At 38.5% G+C, this 22,916-nt stretch overlaps 1 protein-coding gene across 1 annotated transcript in view; it reads left to right on the forward strand.

Moving 5' to 3' along the window:
* The window catches only part of KIF6 (kinesin family member 6), a 344,907-nt gene that overhangs the window by 641 nt on the left and 321,350 nt on the right, over nt 1-22,916 (forward strand). Inside the window, exons 2-3 of the mRNA XM_053602779.1 lie at nt 1,260-1,369; nt 2,844-2,918. Of these exons, the coding sequence (XP_053458754.1) occupies nt 1,260-1,369; nt 2,844-2,918 (185 nt within the window). The remainder of the gene's footprint in view (nt 1-1,259; nt 1,370-2,843; nt 2,919-22,916) is intronic.

Genomic DNA, 22,916 nt, shown 5'->3' on the forward strand with positions numbered 1-22,916 from the left:
TTAAATGTTTCTAGAGAAAACTTAGCCAGGAAGCCTTGACCTGGTGCCATTATTTTCTATATGTATCTTGCAGAATGACTTTTCTACATGAAGTCTTCACAACATTTTAAATGAGAGGTTTTAATAAAAATGTACTTAGGAAATTATTTAAACTTTCTGGAGATTTAGGTTGGCTTTTACTTGCTTAAGGATATGATCTTTTCCCCCCTATAATCAAGCCGCTAAATGGGTCTTAAATAGGAAGTATTGCCTGTTAGAAAGAATTTTATTTCATGGTGAAAGACAAGAAGTCTTTTTAAAAAACCTCTAAATCTAATGACTAACATTTTTTATGATGCATTACAAATACTTCCATTTCCATTACATCATTTGTTCCCCACAGCAATCTTGTAAGGGAGGTAATTCTGTTTTCCTCATTTTATGTATAACCGTGGTTGATCACACAGTTGGTAAATTGAGGTCAGGGTTGGACCTAAGTCTGGACATCAACTATTATGCTTTTATTTATTCTGCATGACCTCTTTGTAGGCTTGACTCTTGATTTTCTTGCCAATAAATGAAGTAGTAGGAAACCAAGAAGAGAACCAGAGACTATTACAGTTGTAAGGGCATTGGTTAAGATCTTCCATTTCCATATCATAAAAGCCTAAATGATTTCTCCCACATTACTTGTTAATTAGTGTCTCAACTGGAATGAGAACCTTGACAGTAACATCAAAGACATGAATTACATGTGTCTTTTGAAACCACATGTCTTTTATCAAATACTTGAATGTGTCTCATAGAACCTTGGGCTTTTTTGAACATAACTTGAATTAGAGTATCCTTGTGAGCTCTTTGAGATGTCTCAGACCTAGTCCTTTTATCTCTGTGTTTTAGTAATTTGTGACTACTCAGACATGCTTATTGGTTGTAATAAAATATTAATTTCTGATACATAATACTAAAGCAATACTTAGATAATATGTTGCGTTCAGGGCTATTAGTTTCTCAATGCAACAAGAGACACTTAAATGCTCAAATTTGATGATTAATTCAAAGATGACTTTACTTTAACACATCATTAATTTGGGTTTTACCTTTTGTTCTGTTGCTCATATTTGAGTCTTCATATAATTCAAAGAGGAAAATTATCCAAATTATGCTACTTTATGACTTTTTATCTTACCTGTATAATTTTAGTCCCATTATATAGCATGATCATAATGGAAGCCGTACTTTTACCATCTTATGTCCATTTGTTATATTCATATTTGCAGATTTATTCCATAGATGAAAATGAAAAATTAACACCTAGCTTGGAAATTATCTTACCACGTGATATGGCAGATGGATTTGTGAATAATAAGCGAGAAAACTACAAATTTAAGTGAGTTTATCCTCCTCCTTTTTAATGTGTTTCATTACTGAACTAACTCTTGTGTTCCATTAATGTCCACTGTGAACTTATTAACACCATTTCTTATGGAGAGTGCAATGCAACTCTCTGTTCATCTAGTAGACAGAACTCAAGTTGTCTTTTCCTTGCTGTGCCCAAGATAGAAGGCATATCATCATTCTTCTCAAAAGCACTGCTAAATATCTGTGCTCAGACATCATACTAAACAGTGCTCTGAAGAAAAGTTCAGCAACCATGTGTTATGTCAACCTCCGTGTTATGTTAGCATTCCTTTCTAAGCCTATGGCACACCTAAACAGTTTACAGGTGTTGTTTTGCAGGAGCTGTCACACTCTAAAAATCACTTAGGATGCTCTCAGAGCATTTGTTTTAAAATGTTTGCTTTGGGCGGCGCCTGTGGCTCAAGGAGTAGGGCACCGGTCCCATATGCCAGAGGTGGTGAGTTCAAACCCAGCCCTGGCCAAAAAAAAAAGTAAAATGTTTGCTTTAAAGTGCCCCCCCAAGTTTTTATTTTAAAAACTTTTAAATATACAGAAAAGGTAAAAGAATAACCCAATTAATACTCATATGTTCTTTGCAGGAGATTGGCCTTTTGTTAACATTTTGCCCCATTTTCACATTTACCCTCCTGCTCTCTCTTTATCCTCATGATGTTTTAATGGGGGCCATACTTGCTGATTGCAGTTTGCCACATTGTAGAAGAATAGATTCTGTGTCCCCTACCCAGGTATTCTACTGTGCTTGTGTTTATGTACTAAGCTAAGTCAGAGTGGCATTGCTCCGAGTTAAGTTGATACCACACCACGCCCGCATGCCCCTAGCCATTGCCAATCTGATAAAAATATTTTCTTAAAACACTGATTGTCTTTTTTTTTTTTGGATGCTTTATGACTTTTGACTGATGGTTAAGAAAATGAAACAAAACCATCCAGAGAATTAAATGATTGATACTAGGATGCACTACTTAATTAGTAGAAAAATAAACTTCAGTTCAAAATATTAAAACTAAGTTCAATAATCATGCAATTCACAGCTGTATTCTTTTCTCACAGGTCAGACATCAGAAGTTCTTTGGCTGTTTGCATCCTGTTCTTAGGTTTCCATTTCATGCAGTTATCTAGATTTTAATTTCATGCCAATTGCAGACACTGTCCCTCTTGAGAGCTAAAAAACACACAGTTTATTATTTTGTTCAAAGCTGGCAGATTTTCAGAGGGATTTATTGTTCAGATCTTTTCAAAGCAATACTGTTTACCCACCATTTGTACATAGGAGTAAAACAGCACAGTATAGTTGGGACTACAGGGCAAACATTGTATTAAGTTAGGTAAGCCCTGTGATGTAAATATGGGGTAATTGACAAAGCTTTTAGGAAAACAAGACTTATTAACCCACTGGTGTTTGAAGGCTCAACTTTTAAATATTTACCATTTTCACATTGCAGATTTCAAAGGATTTTTGATCAGGAGGCAAACCAAGAGACCATTTTTGAAAACATTGCCAAACCAGTTGCTGAAAGGTAGGATTTCCCATATTTTGTGCAATGGGTTAGTGGTTTTTCATCTTGTCTTCAATTCTCAGACAGTTGTGGTAAAGTGCTTTAGTATATCAGTCATATACTGAGGCTGCAGGCATGTGATGATGATAACAGTACGGTGCTTCAAACTTATGGTTAGATGGACAAAAGATAAGACATGAGTGGCACCTGGAGGCCTGATGATGGCTGGCCCTTCCCTATCTACCTCAGAGACTTTTCAAGCTTGGCCCTTACTTTCTGGGTCCCTTTGCTTCTATATATCCAGGTAGTTCCAGGCTACTGACTGTTAGAACCAAACTCGCATGAGAATACTGAACAAATAAGAATGCCAGTTTATTAATATGTGTTGACAAAGTCTCCCAGGGACTAGACACTCATGCCCTTTAATAAGCGCACTGTCCTCTTGAATCTGTGTGGGAAACTATGCAGATTTGCTTCAACTAAGCAACTCATAAGGTGGCTTTCTGATCTTGAAATCATTTGGATGATTTTTATGACCTAGTAATCCCAAGATATGACTCAATGTACCTAATTTTCAGGTCCACTAATCAGTATACCCTTTTTAATGGACATTGCTAAAAACACAGTGGCACATTTTATCTCTCAAACTCCTCTTTTACGAATCCTACTCAAAGCAAACCTTTCTCTCTTAATATAGTCTTCTTTCATGAGGTAAATTACAATCAAGTAGCCTTAAACTATTGTGGTTATAATCATAATGCAGGAACACCTCTTTGATTACATTCAGGTCTCCTTGATTGGATGTGGAACATGTCTAAGGTTTTCTTCCTTTTAGTAATAATTTGGGTTATGTCATTTTTCAGATAGCTGGCCTCATGTTTTATTTTGCAACATCCTAAAGTCATCTGGGGAGGGAGCCTAGGTTTCTGTTTCCTGGATGCCTGGGTCTTCCTCCCATTACTGACTCTCTCTCTCATCTTGATCCTACTTTCCCCTCCACCTACTGCCATTTTCCTCAGCTTTTCTTCATAGAAAATTTCTGTGACATGATTGGCTTTATTTATTACTTCACGTCCTCTCTTGAACCCTGTTCTTATCAGCTTTTGGTCTCCTCTGCTCCATTAAAATTGTTTTTGTCAAAGTCAGCTAAGACTTTTATTTGCTAAATTTAGTAATGATCATTTCTCAGTTTTCATGTTATATGGGGTATCCACTGTTCTAACATAGCTAATTACTCTGTACTCCTCTAAACACTTTCTGCACTTGGGACCCTCTCCTGAGTGTGCTTACTAGCCATGCCTTCTCAGCTAATTGACTTGCATTGTTCACAGGGGCCATTTGTTCTTGCTGTTTCCTCTCCCTGGAAGTCTCTTCCCTGAGAAATCCACATAGTTGCTTCCTCGGCAACTTGAAGTTCCTGCTCATATGCCACTTTCTCCATGAAGCCTTCCTTTACTGACCTACTTAAAATTGCCCCTTTTACTCATTAATATTTTACTTTGTTTCTTTTAGCACTTATTACCACCTGACATGCTGTGTGGTTTGATTACTCACAAGGTTTTGTGTCTGTCTGTATCCATTAGAACAAAAGTTCCATGAAGGCAGAGGCTTTGTTTTGTTCACTGACTTGAGGAAGAAAGATTTAAAAAATGATAGACAAGAGCATTTTTATCCAAGAAGCTCAAGTTAGTCCTAGTGGGTCTTATCTTTTATCAACAGGAAATATTCTCTTTGTCCTTTTTATTACTCCCCCCCCCAAAAAAAATTAGTTTTGCTGTTATTTGCCTTCTGTTAACCTTTGTCTGGTTTATCTTTCTCTATGTCTTAGTTCAGCTGCCTTGTGACATTTTGTTTTTAAGGATGGGCTCAGAAAATAAAATATAGCTTCTTTTACCTTTTTAGACAAACCCAGACTCCTTGATCTTTACTTGGTAACTTTAACCTGTTTATGTTTATTGTGTTTACCGTAACAATATTTGGAGTTATTCCTCCAACTTACTTAATTTTTTCCATGTATTTCCCACCTGGGCTGGTTCACCCCTCCTTGAGCAACCTGGTGGCTCCCCGCTCCCACAAAGCCACCATATTGATGCTGAACTTACTGCAGACACTCGATGGACATAGTGCAGTACAGCCTGGAACTCCTGGACGCCAGTAAGCCTCCTGCCTCAGCCTCCGGCCTCAGCCTCCCACATAGCTGGGAGTACAGGCGTACACCACCACATCTGGCAATTTTTTCCATCTATTATACTTTCTATTTTTTTCCTTTCTTGCTTTTCATTGGTTTTACTGTGTTCTTCATTGTCGTTCTCGCTGCTTCCATTTTCTCCCTCAAGTTGACCATTGTACTTCAACACCTCTAGTTTAAATTCAGATATTTAAACATTTGTATTTGCCTTAATATCTGAAATTTCTCTCTCTCACCTTCCTTTTCTCTCATCTCCTCTTTGTTGTCTCTAGTCAAGAACCTTAGCATACTTTCACCTGGCTTCTCCTATTCCCATACAACTTCCAGGGTAGAGATCAACTGTATTTTCTTCTGGTTTCTTATTAATCATTTTTATCAACACTTATTTAAATTTAGCTCCAAGTTATACCTATTGCTTTGTTCATTGATGTTTCTTGTGCTTATATCTATAACTTAGATTCCTTTTTGGTAATCACATTCTAATAACATTTTAGAGAAAGTTCAAGACTGGGAAACTTTGTGAAGCCTTTCATTTCTCTTCACAGTTCAGTGGCATTTGACTGGCTATAGAATTCTATGTTAACAATTCTTTCATATTGTGAAGATACTGCTCCCTTGCGTTTTTGTTTGCAGTCTTCTTGAAATATGTCAGTGCCAGTCTGATTCTTACTTCTTTTCAGAAATCCTAGTTTTTCTAGATGTTTTTAGGATTTTTTCTTTTTCTTTGTTTTTATGAGATTTCCTATCAATGAGTTTAGGACAGATTTTTTTTTTCGTGTATTCTTATCTCCCATTCAGCTGTTGCAATCTGAAAGCTCCTATATTCAACTTCAAGCATCACCTTGGTAATATCTTTGATAACCAAAAATTTAATTTCCTTATCTCTAACATATCTGTTCTTTCCTTCTGGAACTGGAAGTTCTAGAAGTACCACTTCTATCCTTAAAACATTATAATTGTTGATACATAGTTCCCATTTCTTTGCCCTTTAGTTCTGAGATCTGGAAGAATTTGTCAGCTCAAGCTTCCAGCATGGGAATTTCCTTTTCAGTCATAATGCATTCTGCTTTATTGCTTACCTCTATGTTTTTAATTTTATTTTTTATTTAAAGTCTATTTTTGTTTATGAATAAATGATGTCCTCCCTTTGTATCTGAACATAATTTTTATTTTCTTTTGAAACATTGGACTTTTTTCTATCCAATTTTTCTTAAGGTGCATGTTTTTTTGCTGGTGAATTTGGTGCCTTGCTTTCCTGGTACAGATTTTTCTCCCTTGTTTGGTGATTCTTGGAGGTGGGCTCATATCTATTATTTGAGGTTTCCCCTGTCTGCTTGAACATGCACTTTCTATTCACTGTGGTCCACCCTCATGAGACAGTGGAGAAGGGAAGGCATGTGCTGTGGGCATAGGGTGCCAATCTGCTAGGCACGAGGCCCTCATTCCTCTGGTGTGTAAGGGGCTGGTTGCTGCCCCTGGCCCAATCTTCTAGGCTGCAGAAATGTGTGCTGCAACAGTGAATAGACTGATGGGGTAGATTTACATTTTCCTTTAATTCATCTCTGAAGGAGAGGGTTATTAAGCAACTTAACTTATTAATTAAGAGCCTCAGGAGAAAATCACTTTTTTATTGACTTTAAATATGTCATATATAGTATGTTCATAGTTTATGCAAACTTAAATTGTGTGACTTTGAAATGATAAAACATAAAATACTAATAAAGTGTCACTTATGCATACTATTTGAAGTAATATTTATCCCCATAAATTGCAAATCAATTTTTAAAGAATTATATAATTTAGAAGGACTTTGAAGGGAAGCTGTAGCCTTCAGGAACACATTCCCAACATAAAATAAACATTCCCTTTAAAGTTATTCTGCTGGGCTAACATATTGTAACTTAATTCTGGTTGCTGTATGCAATTAAAGCTAAATGAAATTAATCACATTTCTTTCCAAAATTGTGTAACTTAGATTGGAAGAAAAAGTATCCAATGTACTCAGTTCTACTATTTCATAATAGTACTGAGTGTCATATATATTGAAATATATATGAAACCACATTTTATGTTATGTCTCTCAAACTGTATAAATACACATGATAAAACACAATTATAGCCCAGAGTGAAGGAGGGAAGAGGAAGGTGGGGGTGGGGGGGAGGCCATGTGAGGGAAGGTAATTAGTGGGACGTTACCTACTGTGCACAATGCAAGGGTACGTGTCAAATCTATTACGAGTAGAGTATGAATGTCTTAACACAACAAATAATTAAGTGAGGTGAAGGCTATGTTAACCAGCTTGATGTAAGCATTCTAAATTGTATATAAAATCAGCACAGTGTACCCCATAAATGCATTAGTGTACATAGTTATGATTTAATTAAAAAATTGTGTAATTTAGAACTCTCACTAATTTAGACTTATCCTTCCCCACTTAGTCCAAATCATTGATATGCTGTATGACCACATTGGACTGTATAAATGGAGAGAAGCTATAAATGTTTAATTTTGTATCACTGGAAATTAAGTAAAAGAATCTTTGTACTCATTTATTACTTAGTAAATCTCCATTAGGAAATACTTCATCATGCTGCCTGTTGTGAACTCAGGGTTTTCTGAAATATATCCTGTGTTTATTTGTAACATGTAAAAACACCGTTTTATCACATGAATTTTGCTTATTGATATTTGGATGAGTTTTTGTAAAGATAAAATTTACTAACTCTACAATGTCTATAGTATTGCAGTAAAAGAGTAGTTTGTTGTTTTGTCTTTTTAAATTTCAGAATATTGTGAGGGTTCATAGGATATATGTTTTGGTTACATGAACTGCTTTTGTACTGTTTGAGTCAGAGTTTTGTTATTTTACCTGGTGTTATGTCTCTCAAACTGTCGTATATCAATCTCTGGAACTTGTGCTGGTCTACCAGAAAACACCTGATGCCATATGCTAACATGGTACGTCATTCCTGGAGTGTCAATTTCACTTAAAGATTTAGGGCAGAAAACTTTGATGTCTAGACTTTTATGAGGTCTTACCACATAGCCACAAATTCCAGTTTTCCAGTACAGCCAATCTATGTTTTACCTGAAAGTTTGAGGTATAGGAAATGTGATTTATGCGCAGTGAGTGATTTTGGAAAGATTCGGATATTTGGTGTTTTGGAGGAACATAGTGGTTTGGCCAAAATGAGTACAGGAGGACTGGTTCTGCCATGACACAGGCCCCGCAGCTGGTGCTGGACAGCTAAAGGACCTCGTATATGCTACACCGAGGCCAGTGAGGTTGGTTTTCGGAAAGCTTTTAGTTGCCTTGTGAGCCATCACTCTTTAACCTTTGAACTAACCAATGATGAACAAGAGCAGCCTTTTAATTTATACTAATAAGAGGGTGAAGGAAAAAAAATGAAGCTCCCAGGCTTTCATCTCAGACAAAGAGAAGGATATGTTCAGAGAGTTGTGGCTGGTAGGAGACCAGGACTCAATGGGGAGATGTTCTCACGGGAGGGACAGTGTCATACTCTTGGTGGGACCAGGGCCCAGGCCCAGCAGGGCTCTCACCTGCTGCTCTTTAGGAAGCAGGTTTTGGTGATGATGCTGTGGGTTGCATAGTACGTCCAGTCCTGCTAATTCCACCAAAGGAGAAATCCTGTATCTTCATGACAAGGAGACCAGAATGGAGGAGAAGAAGACTCACAAAAAAGTATTTTTAAATAACTTACAATTCACTTCTGTTTATTCATGCTTTTACTTTGTGTGACTCAAAATGTGTGGTATTGGGTGGGATAGTTTACTTCTGGCCCCAGATCTCATGACCAAGTCACTATGTGACTCTGGGTCAGATGTAGCAATTCTAAATCAGTTATCCCTTCTGAGAAAGGGAGATCCAAAGGACACCAAGCTTACAAAGTTGTTTTGAGGATAAAAAGAAACAATGCACATGAATTTCCTTCATGAACTTCAATTACCTATTCAGATAAGAGGCAAAAAATTAGAAATCTTTATTTTCTTTGCACTTTCAAAATATGCCCAGTGGCTTCTGGTTATTCCTTTCACTAAGTACACTAAAACTCTGGAAATTATATTAAAAGAAACATAAGAAGACTCTGAAATGGGGAGAGAAGGAGCAGACTAGCTAGGGACCCCAGGACACAGTGGTAGTTTGCCTGTGTTGTTTTTTCCCCCTCATATATCTCAGATTCGATGCTGGAGAAGCTGGCAACCCAGAAACAACAATTGCTCCAATAAAAGCTTCAAGATGAGTCTGCTGTCTGCAGCCAGAGAACCAGGAAAGGGGCAGCAGAGAACTTTTAGACATGAGCTGCCCTACTCCATCCACATACCGTGGGAAAACCCAGGCCCCCACCCCCTATGGGTTTTAAGGAGAAGATTACTTAAAGGAAAGTAAAATTTCTATACTTCGTTCAAACCGACCAAATGTCAACACCAGGAGATCTCAGTGGAGGTAGAATAGATCTGTATTTTGATTGCAGTGGTGGTTACCCAACTCTACACATGTGATGAAATGGCATAGACATCGCACCCGTGTCAGTTTCCTGGTTTTGAAGATGTACTACAATCATGGAATGTGTAGCTATAGGGGAAAACTGGTGAAGGGTACACAGAACCACTCCACGCTCTCTGTGCCACCTTCTATAAACTTATAATTATTTCAAAATGAAACATTAATATTCCCAGACATGAAAAGTTTAGGGTTATTTGTTCTATGATGTTTTCCTATTGAGTGAATTAGGTAGAATTACAGTAGAACTTCTCCCTCATGGGACTCATAAAGCTAATCCCATTTGAAGTTTAGAAAACTTGCCTGCAGTGACATTTTTTTTTCTTCTAAAGTTGGCTTTTAAGCAGAAAATGATGGTCACCACTGAATTGTACAAAAACCCATTGGTCCCCTCAGATCCACTCAACTTCTGGCCACAAGTGCGCTTGTGTTCATAAATACATACCTGTACTTGGCTTCACTTCCTGCGACACTGAATTTTCTGATAACATTATTTTACTTTTGTAAATTTTACTATTTTGTGATTCTACTATTATTCTTTAAACATTTAAGCATAACACATTTTGACTTATATTTTAAACTGAGAACATGGCTTTGTGGTCATAGAAAAAAAGTTAACGTACCAGCTTAAAACCATGTACATACAAGATGATGACCTTGAGATGTTCCACCAAGGAACACGGAAAGGGATGATATTGTCACTCCATCTACAGCTAGTGAATTGATCTAGAATTTGATCTAACAGGCATAGATTGTATTAAAGATGCCCATTTCAAATACAGATTTTATTATTGTAGGTAAACAAATGAGTCGAAACCTGGGGGTCTCTTCTTAAAATAATTGAGCAAGAAATTGCATGACACCATCATGTTCACAGTGACTACAAGTTAAAGCTATTTTCAATTTTTGATAAAATACTTACAGAGAAAAGAAGGCCTGAAAAAAAAAAAAAAAAGCTCTACGAAGCTATTTGATTATAGGAAATGGGAGTTCTCTGACAGAACATGTACGTGTGATGAGAATGACTGAGCCAGTGGCAAAATATGAAATTCTCTGGCATTTTTCTAAGACAGTAAAAGATACTGACCAGCGGATCAGAGATACACTGACATAAGCAGTGTGACTCGAATTTAGCATGAAAATATGTGTCTGAGGCTGGTGTCCTCTGGAAGCAAACCCTGAGATGAGGATTCCAGTGAAAGCATTAAGGGTTTGTTTGGGAGGTGAGTCTGGGAGCGCCAGTAGTAGACTGAGGAAGTTAGAAAGGGAAGGAGAGGAAGCTACTGTTGAGTATGTTAAAGGGCAGGTTACTACTATAAGCAACTGGGGCTCGAGCTCACTGGTACCCTCTGGGGGGACAGCTAAGAACATGCCTCAGAGTTATCCCACCCCAGGGGCAAAGAAGTTGGGGCACTTAAATATGTCCATGACACTGATTGAGGGCTACCTGTGTTAACACCCTGGCACTTCCAGCCTCACCTATACATGAATTAACTCAGCCCCTGTAGGAGAAGCACCTCAGGGAAAGTGTGTGGGCAGGGACCCAGAGGAGCGTGCAGAAAGAAGCGTTCAGCACGAGCAGACAGGAGTGGTGCGCTGCCACTTCTGCTACAATACACCCACATGTCTGCCAGTTATAGCCTGAAAAGTTCTGGGCTTCTGTCTTCAGCAATTACTCTGACAACAAAGCAGAGTGAAACAAAAATCAAAAAGAAAACACAAACCATTGTGATCTGTATCTTTAAGTGAGATTGGGTCCTCAAAACATTGTGATACCACAAGGGAGAACAGACGTTACTCTGTGTGCTGAGTATTGATGGGCGCTCTCCTCGTTCCTAACTGATACTCTGAAGTTCACATACCCACTATCATTTTGTCCATTCATTCTTGAAGATAGCAGGAGACTCTGCTCAGTCACAAATAATTACAAACACTATTTTTTTTTTTTTTGCCTAGAGCCCTGTGTTATCAATATTTATTTTTGTTTTTAAGGGACACAGCGAGCGTGTTCCCCGCCCGGGGCCTTTGCACTTGTTACTCTCCCTCGTCCTCTGGTCTGCTCGGCCTGTACCTTCCTGTCCTCCAGGTCTCTGTCCCACGGCTCCCCAGCGAGATCGTACCCTACCACACTGTGTAAAATAGCAGCCCTCGCCCACTCTCACCCTATTTTTCTTTATAGCAAGTATGACCAACTAACTTACTATACTCAGCATTTACTTGTTAAATTTGTTTATTATCTCCCTTTGCCTGCTCAAATGAAAACTGTGTGGAGGTGAGGACCGTCTGTACACGTAGTATTCCCAGCTCCTAGGTCAGTATCAGGTATATATCAGATATCCAAGGAATTTTTGTTGAGTGAAAGAGAGTCGGCAGGGAAAGCAGTGCCCTTTAGGGGCTGGCAGCCTTCCTTTTCTTGCTAAATGCATAGTGATGGGCTTTATTTCTTGGAAAGGAGTTTTATTTGTTTCCTCTCTAAAGTTCTTTTTGGACAGAAGCCTTTTTAATGAATCTAAAATAACACCATCGATAGCTGCTTTTTTTTTTTTTTTTTTTTTTTTTTTTTTTAATCTAGGACAGTGGTTCTCCAAATGCAGTTCATGAGCCAGCATCATCAGTATTACCTGGGAACTTGTTAGAAATGCAGGTTCTCAGGCCTCACCAGGACCTACTGAATCAGAGCAATCTGTATTTTAACAAGCCTTCCGAGTGATTCTGATGCACACCAAAGTTTGAGATTCACTCACCCAGGCATAAAGCTTGACACAGGTTGGTTGGGAAGTGATTGAGGCAGGGACAGAGGGTATTCGTGGTATTTATTGTTAACGATGTCTTTCTCAGAGATCTGAGAAGTGACAAAACAACTTTACAATTCTGAGATTGATATTTATTTGTTTATAATCTACATCTCACATAATTTTGAAAATAAATTAAAGCACCTTCTCCCAAAGCCAGGGCCAGCATCATGTACGTGAGGACCTGTGTGGCAGCACAAGGCTCTATTTTCAGAAGGGACTCACTCTTGGTTTAGTATGCTATTGTTAACATTCATGGGAGGATGACAGAATAGCAGAGAAATTAGAAACTATTTGGACTAAGGTACTTAACAGATTGATACTATTTTTTAGGAAGTGAAACATTTTCTCTAAAAAAATAATTGTGGGAAACTGTCTAACACATTGGTAAAGACTATGGATTTTGGAGCCATATAAGCATGGAATAAAGATTCCAACTTTAATATTTACTAGCCACGTGGCCTTGGGCAAGTCACTTAATCTTTCTGTGTCTCGGTTTTTTATTTTTTATTTTTATTTTTTGGGGAGACAAGATCTTGCTCTGTCATCCAGGCTAGAGTGAGGTGGCACAATTTGAGGAATCTGAAGGCTCAAATTCCAGGGCTCAAGCAATCCTCTTGCCTCAGACTCCCAAATAGCTAGGGCTAAGTTTTTATTTTATTTATTTAATTTTTTTTTTTTGTAGAGATGATGTCTTGCTCTGTTGCCCAGCCTAGTCTTGAACTCTTGGGCTCAAGCAGTTCCCACTCTGAGTCTTTCAAAGTTCTGGGATTACAGGAATGAGTCACCAGGCCTGGCCTCAATTTTTTTATCTTTAAAGGGAGAAAATGTTACTGTACTACCAACCTCATTTGCTGTAATAATAAAATGAATTTTACATGAAAATCACATGCCCCTGTACATAGTATATACTCTGTAGGTATTAGCTATCATGTAGTTTTTGGCTCTCCACCAACATTTTTATAGAAAAGGATTTTTCATTCAAATTCAGGATTTCACCAAGTTATGTTTTCCTTTGTAGACTTTCTCCCCTTAATTGTTTTTAGATTTGGTTTCTCCTGAAGCTCAAGTTTCCAATTTTACCTTGCTTCTTTATTTCAGGACTTGAAGATGTATTTACAAATGATCCAAAGACATTTCTAGTTATTATTATTCAACTTAATGTCCTCCAAAGGAATGATACACAAACAAAGCAAATAGAATGTAAAGCTTCCTGGAGAATCCTTCCTACAAAAATGTGAAGTAATTGATTAGAACTAGCAAGATTTTTGCTGCAGTTATTTGAATTTATAATTGGCAAAAGCACAGCACATACTTAAAATACGTTGTTTAAATTGCTGGGGAAACTACTGCAGTAAATTTATCTCATCCTTTATCACTTGCAGATCTAAATATCTTCATTTGTAAGTTCCCTTGCTTGAAGCACAGCTCTTTTAGCAGATTTTCTGTCATTCTCGGTGAATTTGAGCATTATTTTTATCCTTTGCCATGTGTTTTTGGTCAGAACTTTTAATATACTTCTTGCTAAATAACAGAAACAAAATTCCTTATTGTATTTGGTAACACCAAGAAAACATTTTATTTTGTATAGAACTTTTCCAATTTTAGAGCACCTTTGAATATGTAATTTCACTTAATTTTTACAATAATGCAGTTGGTCAATAGGCATTATCATTCCCATTTTAGATGAGAAAACTGGGGTCTTAGCTTTTCATTGGTTTCTGCAGGGTCACACAGTAATTAGGCTGTAGAGCTGAAATAGAATCGACCTTCCTTTCATAGTCCTTTGATTCTTAAATTGCTTTCTCACACCCAGCATTTATGTATTGCATTCACTTTCACTGAAAGGTAGTTCACCAGTGATGTTCATGTCACTGAATCAGTGGACATTTTTCAGTCCTAATTCTATTAGAATGTTTTGGGGGTTTTGTTTGTTTTCAGAGACAGGGTCTCACTCTGTTGTCCAGAGTGGTGCACTCATAGCTCACTGCAACCTTGAACACCTGGGCTCAAGTAATCTTTCTTTCTTTTTTTTTTTTTTTTTGAGACAGAGTTTCACTATGTTGCCCTCCGTAGAGTGCTGTGGCATCACAGCTCATAGCAACCTCAAACTTTTAGGCTTAAGCGATTCTCTTGCCTCAGCCTCCCAAGTAGCTGGGACTACAGGTGCCCGCCACAATGCCCAGCTATTTTTTTGTTGCAGTTGTCATTGGTGTTTAGCTGGCCCAGGGTAGGTTTGAACCCCACAGCCTCAGTGCATGTGGCTGGCGCCTTAACCACTGTGCTACGGGCGCCAAGCCTCAAGTGATCTTTCTGCCTTAGTCTGCTGAGTAGCTGGGAGTATAACCTGGCACCACCACTCCTAGCTAATAGTTTTTACTATTATTTTTGTAGAGACAGAGTGTCACTATTTTGCCAAGGCTAGTCTCCTAGCTTGAAGCAATCCTCCTGCCTTGGCCTCCAAAAGTTCTGGGATTACAGGCTTGAGCTACTGTGCCCACCTGTGTGACTTTTTAGGAAGATTCTACAGTATTAAATCTTTCTTCCTGGCATTATAAATAGGCAAAATTGAGATGTCTGTTTTATCTTGGTCAGTGGGGGGAGGGTAGGTGTGGATGAGCAGTGAAGGATGACTTTCCCTTTTACTGCTCACCTCCTGAGTTTTCTCCTGCTGAGCTCCAGACGTCCATGGTCTCTGAATGGTCCATTAGTTGTTGTGTCCTTCTCCCATACTCTCAAATTTTCATGTGCTCCAAATGACATTTCTTCTTTTGTCCCGCAAATGTCTTCATCCAGAGTGGCTATTCTCAGAGAAAAATAATTAGATTAGATATGTGGAAATTTATTCAGCTAACATTTCCGAGTGTTAGCGTACCATCCTTGCAGCTTCTGATAAGGGAAAAACAACCACAGTTTCCAATGGGAGCCAATGGGAGCCATGCTATAACCTTGTGATAGCCGTGGCCGTGCCTGAAGGAATCTGAGTCAAGCGCGGCAGTGCAAGGGCTTCCTATAACTTAGGTGGTCAATCTGGGGCTAGAAGTATTAGCCAAAGAGAAATGACCAGGCCATCAGACTCTCTCTTGGTGAGGTGAATGGGGAAAGTCAGAACAAATCAGGCTGCTGGCAGCAGGAACAGAAGCTGAAAGGCTGTTAGGTAGAGAATGAGAATTTGGAGGGGTTTTTGGAGACAAGGGAATCACAGTTAGGAGTCAGCAAAGGCTATAACCTAGACAAAGGTGGACCAGAAGGGTCCTAAGATACCTGCAGGCCTGGAGGAAATCCCTGTGTCTGTATGCCCGGGTATTCTTACAGTTACCTTTCTTCTTGTCATTTTTTGTTCATTACACCAAATGCATCTAATTACATCCAAGCCACATTTTATTCTTAGATTTGATCTACTTTGTTTATACCAAATGTTGGTTTGGAAATTATTTCTGAGTTCACAGTGAATGTCCACAGCAAAATGATAATTGTAGAAATCAAGCTTAGTGCTTGAATCAGAGGATTTTATTGAGCCTAGTTCTCCAGCATGAAATGTAAAATCTACCTTCATCTTCAACTAATGAAGATGACTCCAAGTGAGGTATAGGTTGTATCCTCTGCTCAGACCCTTCAGTGGCTCCACATTTGCCTCAGAGACCAGGCCAGCTTCTTGCCAGGGGGGAGGAGCAGCTGCCTCCTCCTGGGCCCTGTACCGTTGCATGTGGCCCTGCACTCAAAAGACCCCCACGCTGGGTTGAAGCCTCAGCTGTTGCCTTCTTGACATTCTCAACGATTTTATCTTTGAACATGTGTTTTTTGAGTGAAGTCCAGTGAGACAATGGGGCATAGGCCTGAGCAGAGCCCTAGGGAACTGCATGCATGTCGTCGTGGTCCCACCCCCGTCTGTGCACGCAGGCTCGGGCACAGAAGGCAGTGCCGTACATCAGCATGCGGCCTGCTGAGCGCATGCGCAGATCACAGCAGTCCAGGACACCCCGGGCTCCCCGCGGGCTGGGCGTGCTGGGACCTGGACCCATATTTGTGATAGCAAATATGATAGCATGGGCAAAGTGGCAGTGTGGCCACGACAGAGAGCCGGACTTCCCCTGGGGGCAGCACCAGGCTCTGTCTGGAAGGCTGTTGTCCCCTACGTCCCGAGCACCTGAGGATTCTTTTGTCTAAGCACCTGGATAGAAATTTCTGGCACTCAGGCAGCAAATTTGTTAGCAAATTGTTACAAAATTAAAGTGTGTATACTGAGGCTCGGCGTCTGTAGCTCAGCGGCTAGGGCGCCAGCCACATACACCAGTGCTGGTGGGTTCAAATCCAGCCCGGGCCTGCCAAACAACAACTGCAACCAAAAAATAGCCGGGCGTTGTGGCGGGCGCCTGTAGTCCCAGCTACTCAGAAGGCTGAGGCAAGAGAATTGTTTAAGCCCAAGAATTTGAGGTTGCTGTGAGCTGTGACGTCACAGCACTCTACCCAGGGCAACATAGTGAGACTCTGCCTCAAAAAAAAAGAAAAGAAAAAGAAAAAAAAAGTGTGCATATTGACATTGCAATAAAATATATCAAGTTTATTAAAATTTTTCAGAGTTTAGACTTTTAGACTTTTCAGTTTTAAAAACTGCTGCAACTTAATAAAGCAAATATCTTAGGCTGAGAAATAGAAATTAAGTTTAAAAATGATCACATTCAAAGGAAAAGAACACCATTTTCATATAAAACTAGAGACAAACAAATTATTAGTGAGGAAATAATTTTAAAATTAATTTTTCCTTGTAATTGTAAATGCAGTGATGAAATGTATAAACAGGTGTTTTGAATTATGTATTTCTTGTTCAATCTCCACAAGTTACAGGAAACATCAAAGGAAACAATAAAATGTATTCTGTGTATTTACATTTAAAATTAAATTCAAATTAATATGAAACTTATTTGCTTGTAGAATTACGTGGTTAAATCTTTTTAGAAAATTATTTTGCAAGAATCATCAGCTTAGATATACTAAATTTATATTTTGAAACAATTTATCAGAAAATTATCTCAACATTGTCACAGTGTATAGAATACTCTTAGCTTTGGTAATATTTCCATCAACAGAAAGATCCTTTCTAAAATTAAAAATTATCAAAAATGATTTGTGATCTTGCATTTACCAAAAGTGACTGACTTTGCTTTTAGTTGTATCAGTTGGAAATGAAGTTGCTAAAAATACAAATTCTGATGATCAAAATATTGAATATGTAGAAAAGTAAGCCAGAAAATTTATATGATCAATCATAAAATACAAATAAAGTATTATTAATTTTTGGATTATATAAAATTACAATACCAACATATTTTATGTTTGCAATTTGAAAGTTTATTCTTACTCATGTATTAATATTATTCCTTTAATTATAAATTACACTTATTTAAAGTACCAAAATATTTTTAAGGGAAAAAGTTTTATTTTTTAGTGCCTTTAACAGAACTCCCCCCCACCCTCTTCTGAACAAGGAGCCCTACCAAAAAGACTCACTTTTATTATCTCCTTTACCTTTGTAAACAAAGGGCCTCTTACCTTATAGATTTTTTTTCTCTAATAATCTCCCCTTTACTTCTACTTTAGGTTTTAACATACCAGAAACCTCTAGCCTTAAGCCTTTTTTTTTTTTTTCTTTTTTCAGACAGAGCCTCAAGCTGTTGCCCTCAGTAGAGTGCTGTGCCATCACAGCTCACAGCAACCTTCAACTCCTGGGCTTAAGCAATCCTCTTGCCTTAGCCTCCCTAGCAGCTGGGACTACAGGTGCCCACCACAAAGCCTGGCTATTTTTTGTTTGTACTTGTCATTGTTGTTTGACGGGCCCTGGCTGGATTCGAACCCGCCAGCTTTGGTGTATGTGGCTGGCACCTTAGCCCTTTGAGCTACAGGCACTAGCCTAGCTTTAAGGCATTTGTCCTGGCTGTTTTCTCTACCTGGAATGTTCTTTCTTCCAAATACCCACAAAGCTCACACTGTCACCTGTTTAAAGTCTTTGCTCAAACATCACCTTCTTAATGAGGCCCACTCAGACCACCTTAGTTAAAACTGTACTTCATCCCTGTCTCCAACCACCACTTTACCTTACCCTACAATTTCTTTTTTATTCCACAGATCACTTATCATCTTCTGATACATGATGTACTTACATACTGTGTCTTGTACATTATCTGCCTCCTCTTCTAGAATGTCACCTTCAAAAGGACAGGGATCTTTTTCTATGTTGTTCACTGATGATACCCAATCACCTATAAAGTGTCAGCCCATATTTGTGAAATGCAACCTGAAGCTATTAGATAAATACATAGTTCCTATGCAAGCCAAAATTATTCACATAACTTCAAGCTGTTTCTCCTTGTTGTGCAATAGGCAAATTAGATTCTCGATTCCTTAAATTGTTTACTGCTAATGCTTTTGTATTTCCATCTATTTTAATTAATGAAAATTCCCATTATAGAGCCATGCACTGAATGCATGCCAATTAAATAGTGTTGTTCATATAATTGTAGCTTATTTAGAGCCATAAAAGGCTTTTTAGATTACTAAAAACTTTGTTACAAAAGCTAAATCAGTTGAAGAGGAAAGAACACAATGGTTGAATTCTTTATTTGCTTGTTAAGAATATTTATCTCTTCCAACAAACACATGAAAAAATGCTTCTTGTCTTTAATCATCAAAGAAATGCAAGTCAAAACCACTCTAAGATATCACCTAACCCCAGCAAGATTAGACCACATCACAAAGTCCCAAAACACCAGATGCTGGTGTGGATTTGGAGAGAAGGGAACACTTCTACATTGCTTGTGGGATTGCAAACTAATACAGCCTTTTTGGAAAGCAGTATGGAGGATCCTCAAAGATCTAAAAGTAGACCTTCCATTTAACCCTTCAATCCCATTATTAGGTATCTACCCAGAAGAACAAAAATCATTTTACCACAAAGACATTTGCACTAGAATGTTTGTTGCAGCTCAATTCATAATTGCCAAGTAGTAGAGGCAATCTAAGCACCCATCGACCCATGAATGGATCAACAAACTGTGGTATATGTACACCATGGAATATTATTCAGCCATTAAAAAGATGGAGACTTTTACATCTTTTACATTTACCTGGATGGAGATGAAATAAATTCTTCTTAGTAAAGTATCACAATAGTGGAAAAATAAATATCTAATGTACTCCATACTAATATGAAACGAATATATAAACAATTACATGTTCATAAGAACAATAAAACACTATTATAGTCCAGTTCAGGGGTAGAGGGAAGTAGGAGGGGAAAAAGAGGTGGACGTATGGCAGAAGAAGGGAGTGCATGAGGGGGGATCTCACCTAATGTGCAATTGTGAGGGTGTATAACACGTCCCCTGGGTAAGGGGCACTTTCACAAATGGAACTTTATCCTGGAAGTGAGAACAATGTAACCTAAAAATTGCACCTTCATACTAATTCGAATAGTTTTAAATCTTAAAAAAAAAAGATTTTGTTTGAACCTAAATGATAATAAAGTACAGTATTTTTTCACTTAGGAGTATCTGTATTCTCACTCTGAATTTGGGTGCCTACCCAAATGTGTTAGTAAATATTCTTCCTCATGAATAAAATAGTCTTCCTCAATGCCTTTGTAGAAATTTAAATGTATATGTATTGCTTGTGTTTACTCACTAGCACTAGAATCTTTGACAATCAACATTCCTTTTTCTTCTGATTTAATTTTGGTTTACTTTCTAATGAGAACATCAAATTTTCTTCTCACTGAGACAAAAATCAGGATTAATGTTATAGCTAATAAATACCCTTAAAAAAACCAAACTTGTGTTACATGATACTTTAAAAAGTGGAACTGCTTCTTTAACGGGGGAGATCATACTGAAATCTGCTATTCTCTTTCTGCTAGAGGGAGTATTTTTGTAAAGACAGGACAACAAGATCTAGAAGCTACTAGAACAATGAAGCACTACAGCAGCAGCACAGCAAAGCTATTTTCTTCATTTCCGTCATATCTGGTGTATTCTTACGTCACTTTTATAAGTGAGGCTTATGTAGATTAAGATTACACTCTTACCATGAAAAAATACTGAGGGTAACATCTGTCCCGTCTCACATTTTGCAGACCCTTTTAAGGACCAGTAAGAGTGCAATAAGGTTGTATATGAATTAGCCTCAAGAAAATTTATTAAAGCGTTGGTATAGTAAAAATACCTATTTCCCCTTAGAGATTACTTGACAGAATAAGTCATGAACAAAGGCTCAGAAATACCTCAGTGATAAAACCATTATTCTTGTTAAACATAAAATAACACATTACATTATTTTATTTGAACTGTAAACATGTTCAAATACATTTAAGGCCTTCATATATCACAACTGAGAAAGTTTTTGGCAATTTACCTGATGGCATCAACCTCTTGAAGATCCAAAGTACAGGCGAAAAAGCAAATGTGAAAATTCTTCAGTAAATTTCTTCTTGAGCATGATTATGAATGATCTATTACCGTGAAATTAAACCGAAACGCATAGTGTCTCCAGATAGCCATTATGTTATGAAAAGAATGGCACAGTCACTTTGGGACCAGTTAGATGGTTTTAGAAAATTGAGCATAGAAAGGCATATTTGGGGGGGGGGGGATAAATTTGGGTGTTTTTTTTTTTTTTTCCTTCAAATAAATATTAGAAGAAACAAGCAAGACTAATCAGGGCAAATAAGACAAGTTTTGTCTTTCATTTCTTTAGTGGTCAGGTTGAGATGTTCGCAGGACAATAATTTATGGTTTTCCTCTACCAACTGGGGAGTTAGTTCCTGCATGTTGAGAAATTAATATTTCTATCTGGGGTAATATCTTCCAGATGTTTTCCATCATGTTGTTAACGAACCCAGGTTAGCCTCAGTTTGGTTTGCTTAATTTTTGTTTTCTAATAGAAGTTTAGCCTGTTTTCTGTTAAATTGCCGTAGTGTTACATGGTAACTGTGAGGTGTAGAATTTCCTGTCTTTCTCTCTACTGCAGTCCCGCAGGGGCTAGAGCAGTCATTCTAGCAAGCCTGGGTTCCCAGGGCCTTCAGTACGAGGCACCAGTGCAGATGCATTGTATTTTGCCCCCATACTGGCATGTTTTCATTTCATGTTCCATTTGATACTAGTATTTTCTTCAAGCAAGAGATTTTCTCTTAATGATGGATTTTACTCAGGTAAATGTGTACCAAGCAATCTTTATAACATTGTCTCTTATATGGCTATAATAAGTAATAAAGTTATGTTGTCATGTGTAGAAATCCTAAGAATACACAAAATTGTATAGCCAAAAAACTGAAATATTCGTACGGGAAGATCTTAAGTCATAGAAACTTGGGGGTGAGAGGAATTTCAAGGGCTTAGCCTTTCCCCAGTGAAGTTTCTTATCTTCACTTACGCATAGGCTCTGATTTCCACACTGAGCATTTTGACCCTGACTTTACTGAGAAGGGAGCCCTCACCTTTCTGCCACCTTGACGTGCATCTGTCTTTTCCCCAGGCTCTCCCCTTCCTCTTCTCTCCAAAATATTTCTCCTTACTTCGTTTACCACCTGGGCCTTTGTCCCCAGCTAAGCTTGCCTCTTTCAGAGATTTATCTCCTAATTCACTTCCAACTGGGGTTGCCAGATTTAGCAATGAAAAAAAATCAGAACATCCAGAATTTTAATTTCAGATTAAACAATGACTAAATTTTTAGGGTAAATATGTCCCCCAAATGTTGCAAGGGTCATACTTATACTCAAAACTTGTTTGTTGTTTATCTGAAATTCAAATTTAACTGGGCGTCCTATATTTTACCTGACAACCCTGCTTCCCACTCTCCTGCCTATGACCCTGTGTGTATTTTCTTTTCTTTCTTTCTTTTTTTTTAGAGACAGAGTCTCACTTTGTCACCCCAGGTAGAGTGCTGTGGCATCACAGCTCACAGCAACCTCCAGCTTTTGGGCTTCGGCCATTCTCTTGCCTCAGCCTCCCGAGTAGCTGGGACTACAGGCACCCTCCACAATGCCCGGCTATTTTTTGGTTGCAGTTTGGCCGGGGCGGGGTTTGAACCCGCCACCCTCGGTATATGGGGCCGGCGCCTTACTCACTGAGCCACAGGTGCCGCCTGACCCTGTGTGTATTTTCTTCACTGAAGTTCACATCTCTTATCAGTGGATTGAGCTGGGCTGAGGACCCTCTGCCATGGCTGCCTTTTCCCCAACCTGTGGCCGTTTCCATCTAGGTCTTGTTCTGTTCTCCCTTGTTGGTTTCTCTGCTTAACTGCAGACCCCCCTCATCTGCCACTCCTGATCTCTTTTCTATTAGTGAAACAGCAGCGCTGTGCTTGACACTTTGAGGTTACTCAGAGTCCCCTTTTACCCTCATCTTCCACATGTTCCCAGTAACAAGTCCTGTGCACTCTTCCTTCACAGTCTGTTTTCCCCTTCTCCTCCTCTTTCTCTCTCTCTTCCCCTTCCCTCCTGTCTGCCCCTGCTGTCCGTTCCACACAC

The sequence above is a fragment of the Nycticebus coucang genome, chromosome 9 (assembly GCF_027406575.1).
Source record: "Nycticebus coucang isolate mNycCou1 chromosome 9, mNycCou1.pri, whole genome shotgun sequence".
Taxonomy (NCBI): domain Eukaryota; kingdom Metazoa; phylum Chordata; class Mammalia; order Primates; family Lorisidae; genus Nycticebus; species Nycticebus coucang.